This window comes from Oncorhynchus keta, unplaced genomic scaffold, assembly GCF_023373465.1.
Source record: "Oncorhynchus keta strain PuntledgeMale-10-30-2019 unplaced genomic scaffold, Oket_V2 Un_contig_28_pilon_pilon, whole genome shotgun sequence".
In the NCBI taxonomy this organism is placed as follows: domain Eukaryota; kingdom Metazoa; phylum Chordata; class Actinopteri; order Salmoniformes; family Salmonidae; genus Oncorhynchus; species Oncorhynchus keta.
This window is the reverse complement of record NW_026286334.1, coordinates 1-16,663: the sequence shown is the minus strand read 5'-3', so window position 1 is coordinate 16,663 and position 16,663 is coordinate 1. Positions and strand designations below refer to the sequence as shown.

The following is a 16,663-nucleotide window of genomic DNA, read 5'->3' as shown; positions in this document are numbered from 1 at the left end:
ACTAGGCTGGGTTCTACAGGGTAGCTGGTGTACTGTGTGGTAGTGGGACTGATAGATACTAGGCTGGGTTCTACAGGGTAGCTGGTGTACTGTGTGGTAGTGGGACTGATAGATACTAGGCTGGGTTCTACAGGGTAGCTGGTGTACTGTGTGGTAGTGGGACTGATAGATACTAGGCTGGGTTCTACAGGGTAGCTGGTGTACTGTGTGGTAGGACTGATAGATACTAGGCTGGGTTCTACAGGGTAGCTGGTGTACTGTGTGGTAGGACTGATAGATACTAGGCTGGGTTCTACAGGGTAGCTGGTGTACTGTGTGGTAGTGGGACTGATAGATACTAGGCTGGGTTCTACAGGGTAGCTGGTGTACTGTGTGGTAGTGGGACTGATAGATACTAGGCTGGGTTCTACAGGGTAGCTGGTGTACTGTGTGGTAGTGGGACTGATAGATACTAGGCTGGGTTCTACAGGGTAGCTGGTGTACTGTGTGGTAGGACTGATAGATACTAGGCTGGGTTCTACAGGGTAGCTGGTGTACTGTGTGGTAGTGGGACTGATAGATACTAGGCTGGGTTCTACAGGGTAGCTGGTGTACTGTGTGGTAGTGGGACTGATAGATACTAGGCTGGGTTCTACAGGGTAGCTGGTGTACTGTGTGGTAGTGGGACTGATAGATACTAGGCTGGGTTCTACAGGGTAGCTGGTGTACTGTGTGGTAGTGGGACTGATAGATACTAGGCTGGGTTCTACAGGGTAGCTGGTGTACTGTGTGGTAGTGGGACTGATAGATACTAGGCTGGGTTCTACAGGGTAGCTGGTGTACTGTGTGGTAGTGGGACTGATAGATACTAGGCTGGGTTCTACAGGGTAGCTGGTGTACTGTGTGGTAGTGGGACTGATAGATACTAGGCTGGGTTCTACAGGGTAGCTGGTGTACTGTGTGGTAGGACTGATAGATACTAGGCTGGGTTCTACAGGGTAGCTGGTGTACTGTGTGGTAGTGGGACTGATAGATACTAGGCTGGGTTCTACAGGGTAGCTGGTGTACTGTGTGGTAGTGGGACTGATAGATACTAGGCTGTTGGTCCTCCAATAGAAAGAGGCCTGGCCCTACCATTTGCTCCTACCTTACCTTTGGAGCCAGAGTTCAATCAATCCACTCCTGACAGGACAACGACACACATCATCACAGTGTTTCTCTCTTTACGCTTCAACAAGTAAACAATGCAACATCATATAACGCTTATTATTTTTATTGTTAGTTACATAGACACGTCAGTTCCTCTCCTCTGTTTCCACGGTAACCTTGGCACTAAGATTTGGATGTTTGAGTCGTTCCTTCTCCAGCTTGGTTGTGTTCAGACCCTGGTCTGTATAAAACCCCCAGTCCAGCTCGGGGTCAGTACAAACCCTGGTCTGTATAAAACCCCCCAGTCCATCTCGGGGTCAGTACAGACCCTGGTCTGTATAAAACCCCCAGTCCAGCTCGGGGTCAGTACAGACCCTGGTCTGTATAAAAAACCCCCAGTCCAGCTCGGGGTCAGTACAGACCCTGGTCTGTATAAAACCCCCAGTCCAGCTCGGGGTCAGTACAGACCCTGGTCTGTATAAAACCCCCCAGTCCAGCTCGGGGTCAGTACAGACCCTGGTCTGTATAAAACCCCCCAGTCCAGCTCGGGGTCAGTACAGACCCTGGTCTGTATAAAACCCCCAGTCCAGCTCGGGGTCAGTTCAGACCCTGGTCTGTACCCCCAGTCCAGCTGTATAAGACCCTGGTCTGTCCAGCCAGTCCAGGGGGGTCAGTACAGACCCTGGTCTGTATAAAACCACCCAGTCCATCTCGGGGTCAGTACAGACCCTGGTCTGTATAAAACCACCCAGTCCATCTCGGGGTCAGCACAGACCAGGTCTGTATAAAACCACCCAGTGGTCTGTATAAAACCCCCAGTCCATCTCGGGGTCAGTACAGACCCTGGTCTGTATAAAACCCCCAGTCCAGCTCCAGTACAGACCCTGGTCTGTATAAAACCAGTCCAGCTCGGGGTCAGTCTGAATAAAACCCCCAGTCCATCTCGGGGTCAGTACAGACCCTGGTCTGTGGGATAAAACCCCCAGTCCATCTCGGGGTCAGTACAGACCCTGGTCTGTATAAAACCCCCAGTCCATCTCGGGGTCAGTACAGACCCTGGTCTGTATAAAACCCCCAGTCCAGCTCGGGGTCAGTACAGACCCTGGTCTGTATAAAACCCCCAGTCCAGCTCGGGGTCAGTACAGACCCTGGTCTGTATAAAACCCCCCAGTCCATCTCGGGGTCAGTACAGACCCTGGTCTGTATAAAACCCCCCAGTCCATCTCGGGGTCAGTACAGACCCTGGTCTGAATAAAACCCCCCAGTCCATCTCGGGGTCAGTACAGACCCTGGTCTGAATAAAACCCCCCAGTCCAGCTCGGGGTCAGTACAGACCCTGGTCTGAATAAAACCCCCCAGTCCAGCTCGGGTCAGTACAGACCCTGTTTAGTCTGTATAAAACCCCCATCCATCTGGGTTCAGTACAGACCCTGGTCTGTAAAAACCCCCAGTTTAGCTGTAGCAGGTCAGTAATGTTGGTCTGAATAAAACCCCCAGTCCATCTCGGGGTCAGTACAGACCCTGGTCTGTGTTTAATTGTATCTCGGGGTCAGTACAGACCCTGGTCTGTATAAAACCCCAGTCCAGTCGATAATGCTGTATAAAACCCCCAGTCCATCTCGGGGTTACAGACCCTGGTCTGTAAAACCCCCAGTCCAGCTCAGTTTGTGTTTAGTAAAACCCCCAGTCCAGTAGCAGGTCCTAATGGTGTGGGGTCAGTTGTAGACCCTGGTCTGATAAAATGTTGTGTTTATTTCGTTCAGTACAGACCCTGGTCTGTTAAAACCCCCCAGTCCATCTCGGGGTCAGTTCCTGGTCTGTATTTCCCCCAGTCCATCTCGGGGTCAGTACAGACCCTGGTGTTTAAAAACCCCAGTCCATCTCGTCAGTACAGACCCTGGTCTGAGTCCATGGTCTGTATAAACCCCCAGTCCAGCTCGGGGTCAGTACAGACCCTGGTCTGATAAAACCCCCAGTCCATGTGTTCAGTTGTAGCAGGTCGATAATCTGTGTCCAGCTCGGGGTCAGTACAGACCCTGGTCTGAATAAAACCCCCAGTCCATCTCGGGGTCAGTACAGACCCTGGTCTGTATAAAACCCCCAGTCCATGTCAGTACAGACCCTGGTCTGTATAAACCCCCAGTCCATCTCGGGGTCAGTACAGACCCTGGTCTGAATAAAACCCCCCAGTCCATCTCGGGGTCAGTACAGACCCTGGTCTGAATAAAACCCCCCAGTCCAGCTCGGGGTCAGTACAGACCCTGGTCTGAATAAAACCCCCCAGTCCATCTCGAATAAAAAAAGAAATGTATTTATGCTTGGTTCCTCTCTGTGTTGTGTTTAGTTGTAGCAGGTTGATAATGCTGTGTTTAGTTGAAGCAGGTCATTAATGCTGTGTTTAGTTGTAGCAGGACGATAATGGTGTGTTTAGTTGTAGCAGGTTGATAATGTTGTGTTTATTTGTAGCAGGAAGATAATGTTGTGTTTATTTGTAGAAGGTCGATAATGTTGTGTTTAATTGTAGCAGGTCGATAATGCTAGGTTCAGCTGTAGCAGGTCGATAATGTTGTGTTTAGCTGTAGCAGGTCGATAATGGTGTGTTTAGTTGTAGCAGGATGATAATGTTGTGTTTAGTTGTAGCAGGTTGATAATGTTGTGTTTAGTTGTAGCAGGTTGATAATGTTGTGTTTAGTTGTAGCAGGTTGATAATGTGTGTTTAGTTGTAGCAGGTCGATAATGTTGTGTTTAGTTGTAGCAGGTCGATAATGCTGTGTTTAGTTGTAGCAGGACGATAATGGTGTGTTTAGTTGTAGCAGGTTGATAATGTTGTGTTTATTTGTAGCAGGAAGATAATGTTGTGTTTATTTGTAGCAGGTCGATAATGTTGTGTTTAGTTGTAGCAGGTCGATAATGCTGTGTTTAGTTGTAGCAGGTCGATAATGTTGTGTTTAGTTGTAGCAGGATGATAATGCTGTGTTTATTTGTAGCAGGATGATAATGTTGTGTTTATTTGTAGCAGGTTGATAATGCTGTGTTCAGTTGTAGCAGGTCGATAATGTTGTGTTTAGTTGTAGCAGGTCATTAATGCTATGTTTAGTTGTAGCAGGTTGATAATGTTGTGTTTAGTTGTAGCAGGACGATAATGCTGTGTTTAGTTGTAGCAGGATAATGTTGTGTTTAGTTGTAGCAGGTTGATAATGTTGTGTTTAGTTGTAGCAGGTTGATAATGTTGTGTTTAGTTGTAGCAGGTCATAATGTTGTGTTTAGTTGTAGCAGGTTGATAATGTTGTGTTTAGTTGTAGCAGGATGATAATGTTGTGTTTAGTTGTAGCAGGATTATAATGTTGTGTTTAGTTGTAGCAGGATTATAATGTTGTGTTTAGTTGTAGCAGGTCGATAATGCTGTGTTTAGTTGTAGCAGGTCGATAATGTTGTGTTTAGTTGTAGCAGGTTGATAATGTTGTGTTTAGTTGTAGCAGGTCGATAATGTTGTGTTTAGTTGTAGCAGGTCGATAATGTTGTGTTTAGCTGTAGCAGGTTGATAATGTTGTGTTTAGTTGTAGCAGTATGATAATGTTGTGTTTATTTGTAGCAGGAAGATAATGTTGTGTTTATTTGTAGCAGGTCGATAATGTTGTGTTTAATTGTAGCAGGTCGATAATGCTAGGTTCAGCTGTAGCAGGTCGATAATATTGTGTTTAGTTGTAGCAGGATGATAATGTTGTGTTTATTTGTAGCAAGACGATAATGTTGTGTTTAGTTGTAGCAGGTTGGTAATGTTGTGTTTAGTTGTGCATCCTGGGAGTGTCGGTCCATATAGAGATTGGCCACACCTCTTTACAGGGGGGAGGAGTCTAAGACAGCTTAGTCCCTCATCCATCTCACCTCAGCTCCTCCCCTTTCCTGGTCTTGGCAGGTATTGTGCTTTCTGATTGGCCCTGCTGGCTGGTCCCACCCCCGGTCCAGGTCCCGAGTGGGTTACTGCTGTGCGGGTGTTGAAAAAAGTGACCAATCACCTCGCAATATGCCGGAGGCGAGCGTTCCATGCGTCCGTGGCTGCTGCTATTGGCTACACTGATACCAGAGTTACTGCTGGGTGGTCTCGGCCCCCCCCCTCCACTGTGCATGTCTATCACTTCACTGTGGAAGATGGTTCTATTGGGGGGGGCCCTGACCGACTCCCTGTTTAACTCCAACTGCTGCTCTGGGTCCCTCAGCTGTAAGGTGCAGGGGCCCTGGTAGGGCGGGGGCTCCTCTCCGTCAGACAGGGAGATGGTGGGGGGAAGGTGGATGTCGTGGGTCAGGTAGGGGTAGGTGGGCTGGAAGCGACTGAAACGATCCCGGTACATAAAGGAGGGGGCTGTGAACCTCTCCCTGGCCTGGGGCACATACACCACCTAGACACAGAGATAGATAGAGGGTTAGATAGTTACACCACCTAGACACAGAGATAGATAGAGGGTTAGATAGTTACACCACCTAGTCCTAGACACAGAGATAGATAGAGGGTTAGATAGTTACACCACCTAGACACAGAGATAGATAGAGGGTTAGATAGTTACACCACCTAGACACAGAGATAGATAGAGGGTTAGATAGTTACACCACCTAGACACAGAGATAGATAGAGGGTTAGATAGTTACACACCTACCTAGACACAGAGATAGATAGAGGGTTAGATAGTTACACCACCTAGACACAGAGATAGATAGAGGGTTAGATAGTTACACCACCTAGACACAGAGATAGATAGAGGGTTAGATAGTTACACCACCTAGACACAGAGATAGATAGAGGGTTAGATAGTTACACCACCTAGACACAGAGATAGATAGAGGGTTAGATAGTTACACCACCTAGTCCTAGACACAGAGATAGATAGAGGGTTAGATAGTTACACCACCTAGACACAGAGATAGATAGAGGGTTAGATAGTTACACCACCTAGTCCTAGACACAGAGATAGATAGAGGGTTAGATAGTTACACCACCTAGACACAGAGATAGATAGAGGGTTAGATAGTTACACCACCTAGACACAGAGATAGATAGAGGGTTAGATAGTTACACCACCTAGACACAGAGATAGATAGAGGGTTAGATAGTTACACCACCTAGACACAGAGATAGATAGAGGGTTAGATAGTTACACCACCCTAGACACAGAGATAGATAGAGGGTTAGATAGTTACACCACCTAGACACAGAGATAGATAGAGGGTTAGATAGTTACAACACCTAGACACAGAGATAGATAGAGGGTTAGATAGTTACACCACCTAGACACAGAGATAGATAGAGGGGTTAGATAGTTACACCACCTAGACACAGAGATAGATAGAGGGTTAGATAGTTACAACACCTAGTCCTAGACACAGAGATAGATAGAGGGTTAGATAGTTACACCACCTAGACACAGAGATAGATAGAGGGTTAGATAGTTACACCACCTAGACACAGAGATAGATAGAGGGTTAGATAGTTACACCACCTAGACACAGAGATAGATAGAGGGTTAGATAGTTACACCACCTAGACACAGAGATAGATAGAGGGTTAGATAGTTACACCACCTAGACACAGAGATAGATAGAGGGTTAGATAGTTACACCACCTAGACACAGAGATAGATAGAGGGTTAGATAGTTACACCACCTAGACACAGAGATAGATAGAGGGTTAGATAGTTACACCACCTAGACACAGAGATAGATAGAGGGTGAGATAGTTACAACACCTAGTCCTAGACACAGAGATAGATAGAGGGTTAGATAGTTACACCACCTAGACACAGAGATAGATAGAGGGTTAGATAGTTACACCACCTAGACACAGAGATAGATAGAGGGTTAGATAGTTACACCACCTAGTCCTAGACACAGAGATAGATAGAGGGTTAGATAGTTACACCACCTAGACACAGAGATAGATAGAGGGTTAGATAGTTACACCACCTAGACACAGAGATAGATAGAGGGTTAGATAGTTACACCACCTAGACACAGAGATAGATAGAGGGTTAGATAGTTACACCACCTAGACACAGAGATAGATAGAGGGTTAGATAGTTACAACACCTAGTCCTAGACACAGAGATAGATAGAGGGTTAGATAGTTACACCACCTAGACACAGAGATAGATAGAGGGTTAGATAGTTACACCACCTAGACACAGAGATAGATAGAGGGTTAGATAGTTACACCACCTAGACACAGAGATAGATAGAGGGTTAGATAGTTACAACACCTAGTCCTAGACACAGAGATAGATAGAGGGTTAGATAGTTACACCACCTAGACACAGAGATAGATAGAGGGTTAGATAGTTACACCACCTAGACACAGAGATAGATAGAGGGTTAGATAGTTACACCACCTAGACACAGAGATAGATAGAGGGTTAGATAGTTACACCACCTAGACACAGAGATAGATAGAGGGTTAGATAGTTACACCACCTAGACACAGAGATAGATAGAGGGTTAGATAGTTACACCACCTAGACACAGAGATAGATAGAGGGTTAGATAGTTACACCACCTAGACACAGAGATAGAGGGTTAGATAGTTACACCACCTAGTCCTAGACACAGAGATAGATAGAGGGTTAGATAGTTACAACACCTAGTCCTAGACACAGAGATAGATAGAGGGTTAGATAGTTACAACACCTAGACACAGAGATAGATAGAGGGTTAGATAGTTACACCACCTAGACACAGAGATAGATAGAGGGTTAGATAGTTACACCACCTAGACACAGAGATAGATAGAGGGTTAGATAGTTACACCACCTAGACACAGAGATAGATAGAGGGTTAGATAGTTACACCACCTAGACACAGAGATAGATAGAGGGTTAGATAGTTACACCACCTAGACACAGAGATAGATAGAGGGTTAGATAGTTACACCACCTAGACACAGAGATAGATAGAGGGTTAGATAGTTACACCACCTAGACACAGAGATAGATAGAGGGTTAGATAGTTACACCACCTAGACACAGAGATAGATAGAGGGTTAGATAGTTACACCACCTAGTCCTAGACACAGAGATAGATAGAGGGTTAGATAGTTACACCACCTAGACACAGAGATAGATAGAGGGTTAGATAGTTACACCACCTAGACACAGAGATAGATAGAGGGTTAGATAGTTACACCACCTAGACACAGAGATAGATAGAGGGTTAGATAGTTACACCACCTAGACACAGAGATAGATAGAGGGTTAGATAGTTACACCACCTAGACACAGAGATAGATAGAGGGTTAGATAGTTACACACACCTAGACACAGAGATAGATAGAGGGTTACTAAATAGATACACCACCTAGACACAGAGATAGATAGAGGTTAGATAGTTACACCACCTAGACACAGAGATAGATAGAGGGTTAGATAGTTACACCCTAGTCCTAGACACAGAGATAGATAGAGGGGTTAGATAGTTACACCACCTAGACACAGAGATAGATAGAGGGTTAGATAGTTACACCAGATTGGATCTAGACACAGAGATAAATAGAGGGTTAGATAGTTACACCACCTAGACACAGAGATAGATAGAGGGTTAGATAGTTACAGATAGACACAGAGATAGATAAAGGGTTAGATAGTTACACCACCTAGACACAGAGATAGATAGAGGGTTAGATAGTTACAAACAGTCCTAGACACAGAGATAGATAGAGGTTAGATAGTTACACCACCTAGACACAGAGATAGATAGATCCATTACCTAGAACAGAGATAGATAGGGTTAGATAGTTACACCACCTAGACACAGAGATAGATAGAGGGTTAGATAGTTACAAACACCTAGACACAGAGATAGATAGAGGTTAGATAGTTAACAGATTGGATCCATAGACACAGAGATAGATAAACAGATTGGGTTAGATCCACCTAGAACAGAGACCATTACACAGAGATAGATCCAGTTAGAGATAGATAGAGGGTTAGATAGTTACACCACCTAGACACAGAGATAGATAGAGGGTTAGATAGTTACACCACCTAGACACAGAGATAGATAGAGGGTTAGATAGTTACACCACCTAGACACAGAGATAGATAGAGGGTTAGATAGTTACAAACACCTAGACACAGTAGATAGTTACTAAACACCTAGTCCACACAGAGATAGATAGAGGGTTAGATAGTTACACCACCTAGACACAGAGATAGATAGAGGGTTAGATAGTTACACCACCTAGTCCTAGACACAGAGATAGATAGAGGGTTAGATAGTTACACCACCTAGTCCTAGACACAGAGATAGATAGAGGGTTAGATAGTTACACCACCTAGACACAGAGATAGAGGGTTGGATAGTTACACCACCTAGACACAGACAGATACACCACCTAGTCCTAGACACAGACAGATACACCACCTAGTCCTAGACACAGACAGATACACCACCTAGTCCTAGACACAGACAGATACACCACCTAGTCCTAGACACAGACAGTCAGACCATCTAGTCCTAGATCCATTACTAAACAGATTGGGTCCATTACTAAACAGATTGGGTCCATTACTAAACAGATTGGATCCATTGGGTCCATTACTAAACAGATTGGATCTAGTGGATCCATTACTAAACAGATTGGATCTAGTGGATCCATTACTAAACAGATTGGATCCATTGGGTCCATTACTAAACAGATTGGATCTAGTGGGATCCATTACTAAACAGATTGGATCCAGTGGGTCCATTACTAAACAGATTGGATCTAGTGGGATCCATTACTAAACAGATTGGATCTAGTGGATCCATTACTAAACAGATTGGATCTAGTGGGGTCCGTTACTAAACAGATTGGATCCAGTGGGTCCATTACTAAACAGATTGGATCTAGTGGGTCCATTACTAAACAGATTGGGATCCATTACTAAACAGATTGGATCTAGTGGGGTCCGTTACTAAACAGATTGGATCCATTACTAAACAGATTGGATCTAGTGGGGTCCGTTACTAAACAGATTGGATCCATTACTAAACAGATTGGATCCATTACTAAACAGATTGGATCCATTACTAAACAGATTGGATCTAGTGGATCCATTACTAAACAGATTGGATCAAGTGGGGTCCGTTACTAAACAGATTGGATCCAGTGGAGTCCGTTACTAAACAGATTGGATCTAGTGGGATCCATTACTAAACAGATTGGATCCATTACTAAACAGATTGGATCTAGTGGGGTCCGTTACTAAACAGATTGGATCCATTACTAAACAGATTGGATCCATTACTAAACAGATTGGATCCATTACTAAACAGATTGGATCCATTACTAAACAGATTGGATCCATTACTAAACAGATTGGATCCATTACTAAACAGATTGGATCCAGTGGAGTCCGTTACTAAACAGATTGGATCCATTACTAAACAGTGGATCCATTACTAAACCAGTGGATCCATTACTAAACAGATTGGATCCAGTGGATCCATTACTAAACAGATTGGATCAGATTGGATCCAGTGGGTCCCATTACTAAACAGATTGGATCTAGTGGATCCATTACTAAACAGATTGGATCTAGTGGATCCATTACTAAACAGATTGGATCCAGTGGATCCATTACTAAACAGATTGGATCTAGTGGATCCATCACTAAACAGATTGGATCCAGTGGGTCCATTACTAAACAGATTGGATCTAGTGGATCCATTACTAAACAGATTGGATCTAGTGGATCCATTACTAAACAGATTGGATCCAGTGGATCCATTACTAAACAGATTGGATCTAGTGGATCCATTACTAAACAGATTGGATCTAGTGGATCCATTACTAAACAGATTGGATCCAGTGGATCCATTACTAAACAGATTGGATCTAGTGGATCCATTACTAAACAGATTGGATCTAGTGGATCCATTACTAAACAGATTGGATCTAGTGGATCCATTACTAAACAGATTGGATCCATTACTAAACAGATTGGATCCATTACTAGTGGATCCATTACTAAACAGATTGGATCCAGTGGATCCAGATTGGATCCACTAAACAGATTGGATCCATTACTAAACAGATTGGATCTAGTGGGGTCCGTTACTAAACAGATTGGATCCATTACTAAACAGATTGGATCCATTACTAAACAGATTGGAACCAGTGGGGTCCATTACTAAACAGATTGGAACCAGTGGGGTCCATTACTAAACAGATTGGATCTAGTGGGGTCCATTACTAAACAGATTGGATCCATTACTAAACAGATTGGATCTAGTGGGGTCCATTACTAAACAGATTGGATCCATTACTAAACAGATTGGATCCAGGGGATCCATTACTAAACAGATTTGATCCAGTGGGGTCCATTACTAAACAGATTGGATCTAGTGGGGTCCATTACTAAACAGATTGGATCCAGTGGGGTCCATTACTAAACAGATTGGATCCATTACTAAACAGATTGGGTCCATTACTAAACAGATTGGATCCATTACTAAACAGATTGGATCCATTACTAAACAGATTGGATCCATTACTAATCAGATTGGATCCAGTGGATCCATTACTAAACAGATTGGATCGATTACTAAACAGATTGGATCCATTACTAAACAGATTGGATCCATTACTAAACAGATTGGATCCATTACTAAACAGATTGGATCCATTACTAAACAGATTGGATCCATTACTAAACAGATTGGATCCAGTGGGATCCATTACTAAACAGATTGGATCCATTACTAAACAGATTGGATCCAGTGGGATCCATTACTAAACAGATTGGATCCAGTGGGATCCATTACTAAACAGATTGGATCCATTACTAAACAGATTGGGTCCATTACTAAACAGATTGGATCCATTACTAAACAGATTGGATCCATTACTAAACAGATTGGATCCATTACTAAACAGATTGGATCCATTACTAAACAGATTGGATCCATTACTAAACAGATTGGATCCATTACTAAACAGATTGGGTCCAGTGGATCCATTACTAAACAGATTGGATCCATTACTAAACAGATTGGATCCATTACTAAACAGATTGGATCCATTACTAAACAGATTGGATCCATTACTAAACAGATTGGATCCATTACTAAACAGATTGGATCCATTACTAAACAGATTGGATCCAGTGGGTCCATTACTAAACAGATTGGATCCGTTACTAAACAGATTGGATCCATTACTAAACAGATTGGATCCATTACTAAACAGATTGGATCCGTTACTAAACAGATTGGATCCATTACTAAACAGATTGGATCCATTACTAAACAGATTAGATCCATTACTAAACAGATTGGATCTAGTGGATCCATTACTAAACAGATTGGATCCAGTGGATCCATTACTAAACAGATTGGGTCCATTACTAAACAGATTGGATCCATTACTAAACAGATTGGATCCAGTGGATCCATTACTAAACAGATTAGATCCATTACTAAACAGATTGGATCTAGTGGATCCATTACTAAACAGATTGGATCCAGTGGATCCATTACTAAACAGATTGGATCCATTACTAAACAGATTGGATCTAGTGGATCCATTACTAAACAGATTGGATCCAGTGGATCCATTACTAAACAGATTGGATCCATTACTAAACAGATTGGATCTAGTGGATCCATTACTAAACAGATTAGATCCATTACTAAACAGATTGGATCTAGTGGATCCATTACTAAACAGATTGGATCCAGTGGATCCATTACTAAACAGATTGGATCCGTTACTAAACAGATTGGATCCGTTACTAAACAGATTGGATCCATTACTAAACAGATTGGATCCATTACTAAACAAATTGGATCCGTTACTAAACAGATTGGATCCATTACTAAACAGATTGGATCCATTACTAAACAGATTGGATCCATTACTAAACAGATTGGATCCATTACTAAACAGATTGGATCCAGTGGGGTCCATTACTAAACAGATTGGATCTAGTGGGTCCATTACTAAACAGATTGGATCCGTTACTAAACAGATTGGATCCATTACTAAACAGATTGGATCCATTACTAAACAGATTGGATCCGTTACTAAACAGATTGGATCCAGTGGATCCATTACTAAACAGATTGGATCCGTTACTAAACAGATTGGATCCATTACTAAACAGATTGGATCCATTACTAAACAGATTGGATCCATTACTAAATAAATTGGATCCATTACTAAACAGATTGGATCCATTACTAAACAGATTGGATCCATTACTAAACAGATTAGATCCATTAATAAACAGATTGGATCCATTACTAAACAGATTAGATCCATTACTAAACAGATTGGATCCATTACTAAACAGATTGGATCCATTGGGCTCCCCATCACATCAGACAGACTGATGTCAGTGACTGCCAATTAGACCTGTCTCTCTCCTCCGCTGCACACACACACACACACACACACACACACACACACACACACACACACACACACTTGGTTTTTACCTCGGAGGCGCCTTGTCGAGAGCCGCTGTCCGGCGGCCAGAGACACACATCCTGATGACAGAAAGAGACAGTCTGAACATTTGACCTGTGGAGGAAACCGATAACCTAACGGCCATATTGGTCTGCTTCACTCAGCAATATATGTTAAAACAAGAACCAGCTCCAATCTGGTGAACTGGGTCAGCTGTCTAGACAGATGTCTGGTACAGGGTCAGCTGTCTAGACAGGTGTCTGGTGAACTGGGTCAGCTGTCTAGACAGGTGTCTGGTACAGGGTCAGCTGTCTAGACAGGTGTCTGGTACAGGGTCAGCTGTCTAGACAGGTGTCTGGTGAACAGGGTCAGCTGTCTAGACAGGTGTCTGGTACAGGGTCAGCTGTCTAGACAGGTGTCTGGTACAGGGTCAGCTGTCTAGACAGGTGTCTGGTGAACAGGGTCAGCTGTCTAGACAGGTGTCTGGTACAGGGTCAGCTGTCTAGACAGGTGTCTGGTACAGGTGTCTGGTCAGGTGTCTGTCTAGACAGGTGTCTGGGGTCAGCTGTCTACAGGTGTCAGCTGTCTAGACAGGTGTCTGGAACAGGGTCAGCTGTCTACAGGGTCAGCTGTCTAGACAGGTGTCTGGTACAGGGTCAGCTGTCTAGACAGGTGTCTGGTACAGGGCCAGGTGTCTGGTACAGGGTCAGCTGTCTAGACAGGTGTCTGGTACAGGGTCAGCTGTCTAGACAGGTGTCTGGTACAGGGTCAGCTGTCTAGACAGGTGTCTGGTACAGGGTCAGCTGTCTAGACAGGTGTCTGGTACAGGGTCAGCTGTCTAGACAGGTGTCTGGTACAGGGTCAGCTGTCTAGACAGGTGTCTGGTACAGGGTCAGCTGTCTAGACAGGTGTCTGGTACAGGGCCAGGTGTCTGGTACAGGGTCAGCTGTCTAGACAGGTGTCTGGTACAGGGTCAGCTGTCTAGACAGGTGTCTGGTACAGGGTCAGCTGTCTAGGTGTCAGGGTCAGCTGTCTACAGGTGTCTGGTACAGGGTCAGCTGTCTAGACAGGTGTCTGGTAGCTGTCTAGACAGGTGTCTGGTACAGGGTCAGCTGTCTAGACAGGTGTCTGGTACAGGGTCAGCTGTCTAGGTGTCTGGTACAGGTCAGCTGTCTGACAGGTGTCTGGTACAGGGTCAGCTGTCTAGACAGGTGTCTGGTACAGGGTCAGCTGTCTAGACAGGTCAGCTGTCTAGAGGGTCAGCTGTCTAGACAGGTGTCTGGTACAGGGTCAGCTGTCTAGACAGGTGTCTGGTACAGGGTCAGCTGTCTAGACAGGTGTCTGGTACAGGGTCAGCTGTCTAGACAGGTGTCTGGTACAGGGTCAGCTGTCTAGACAGGTGTCTGGTACAGGGTCAGCTGTCTAGACAGGTGTCTGGTACAGGGCCAGGTGTCTGGTACAGGGTCAGCTGTCTAGACAGGTGTCTGGTACAGGGTCAGCTGTCTAGACAGGTGTCTGGTACAGGGTCAGCTGTCTAGACAGGTGTCTGGTACAGGGTCAGCTGTCTAGACAGGTGTCTGGTGAACAGGGTCAGCTGTCTAGACAGGTGTCTGGTACAGGGTCAGCTGTCTAGACAGGTGTCTGGTACAGGGTCAGCTGTCTAGTGTCAGCTCAGCTGTCTAGACAGGTGTCTGGTACAGGGTCAGCTGTCTAGACAGGTGTCTGGTCAGCTGTCTAGACAGGTGTCTGGTACAGGGTCAGCTGTCTAGACAGGTGTCTGGTACAGGGTCAGCTGTCTAGACAGGTGTCTGGGTCAGGGTCTGGTACAGGGTCTGTCTAGACAGGTGTCTGGTACAGGGTCAGCTGTCTAGACAGGTGTCTGGTACAGGGTCAGCTGTCTAGACAGGTGTCTGGTACAGGGTCAGCTGTCTAGACAGGTGTCTGGTACAGGGTCAGCTGTCTAGACAGGTGTCTGGTACAGGGTCAGCTGTCTAGACAGGTGTCTGGTACAGGGTCAGCTGTCTAGACAGGTGTCTGGTACAGGGCCAGGTGTCTGGTACAGGGTCAGCTGTCTAGACAGGTGTCTGGTACAGGGTCAGCTGTCTAGACAGGTGTCTGGTACAGGGTCAGCTGTCTAGACAGGTGTCTGGTACAGGGTCAGCTGTCTAGACAGGTGTCTGGTACAGGGTCAGCTGTCTAGACAGGTGTCTGGTACAGGGTCAGCTGTCTAGACAGGTGTCTGGTACAGGGTCAGCTGTCTAGACAGGTGTCTGGTACAGGGTCAGCTGTCTAGACAGGTGTCTGGTACAGGGCCAGGTGTCTGGTACAGGGTCAGCTGTCTAGACAGGTGTCTGGTACAGGGTCAGCTGTCTAGACAGGTGTCTGGTACAGGGTCAGCTGTCTAGACAGGTGTCTGGTACAGGGTCAGCTGTCTAGACAGGTGTCTGGTACAGGGTCAGCTGTCTAGACAGGTGTCTGGTACAGGGTCAGCTGTCTAGACAGGTGTCTGGTACAGGGTCAGCTGTCTAGACAGGTGTCTGGTACAGGGTCAGCTGTCTAGACAGGTGTCTGGTCAGGGTCTAGACAGGTGTCTGGTACAGGGTCAGCTGTCTGACAGGTGTCTGGACAGGTGTCTGGTACAGGGTCAGCTGTCTAGACAGGTGTCTGGTACAGGTCAGGGTCAGCAGGTGTCTGTCTGTCTAGACAGGTGTCTGGTACAGGGTCAGCTGTCTAGACAGGTGTCTGGTACAGGGTCAGCTGTCTAGACAGGTGTCTGGTACTGGTACAGGGTCAGGTGTCTAGAGCTGTCTAGACAGGTGTCTGGTACAGGGTCAGCTGTCTAGACAGGTGTCTGGTCTCTAGACAGGTGTCTGGTACAGGGTCAGGGTGTCTGGTACAGGGTCAGCTGTCTAGACAGGTGTCTGGTACAGGGTCAGCTGTCTAGACAGGTGTCTGGTACAGGGTCAGCTGTCTAGACAGGTGTCTGGTACAGGGTCAGCTGTCTAGACAGGTGTCTGGTACAGGGTCAGCTGTCTAGACAGGTGTCTGGTACAGGGTCAGCTGTCTAGACAGGTGTCTGGTACAGGGTCAGCTGTCTAGACA

At 45.3% G+C, this 16,663-nt stretch overlaps 1 protein-coding gene and 2 long non-coding RNA genes across 5 annotated transcripts; 1 reads left to right on the top strand and 2 right to left on the bottom strand.

Annotated features, from left to right (window-relative positions):
- Positions 1-2,113: 2,113 nt before the first annotated feature.
- On the top strand, positions 2,114-4,255 carry LOC127923247 (uncharacterized). Its single transcript, XR_008113797.1, has 5 exons — positions 2,114-2,392; positions 3,319-3,481; positions 3,772-3,829; positions 4,032-4,060; positions 4,235-4,255. It is a non-coding gene; the product is annotated as an uncharacterized LOC127923247 (long non-coding RNA).
- A 134-nt stretch (positions 4,256-4,389) lies between these two features.
- Positions 4,390-13,695, bottom strand: ldlrad4b (low density lipoprotein receptor class A domain containing 4b; the record flags this gene model as incomplete). The annotated part of the gene is made up of 2 exons (XM_052507237.1): positions 4,390-5,525; positions 13,591-13,695. Coding segments are annotated over 2 exons (621 nt in total), but the record flags the coding sequence as incomplete, so codon positions are not given.
- On the bottom strand, positions 5,787-9,956 carry LOC127923246 (uncharacterized). 3 transcript variants are annotated; one of them, XR_008113794.1, is made up of 3 exons: positions 9,349-9,956; positions 6,791-7,882; positions 5,787-6,079 (listed from the first exon to the last, which is right to left on the bottom strand). It is a non-coding gene; the product is annotated as an uncharacterized LOC127923246 (long non-coding RNA). The 3 variants fall into 3 exon arrangements; XR_008113796.1 differs by lacking the exon at positions 9,349-9,956 and having other exon boundaries at positions 5,787-5,985; positions 6,033-6,079; positions 6,791-8,412; XR_008113795.1 differs by lacking the exon at positions 9,349-9,956 and having other exon boundaries at positions 6,791-7,376; positions 7,801-8,412.
- Positions 13,696-16,663: the final 2,968 nt, after the last annotated feature.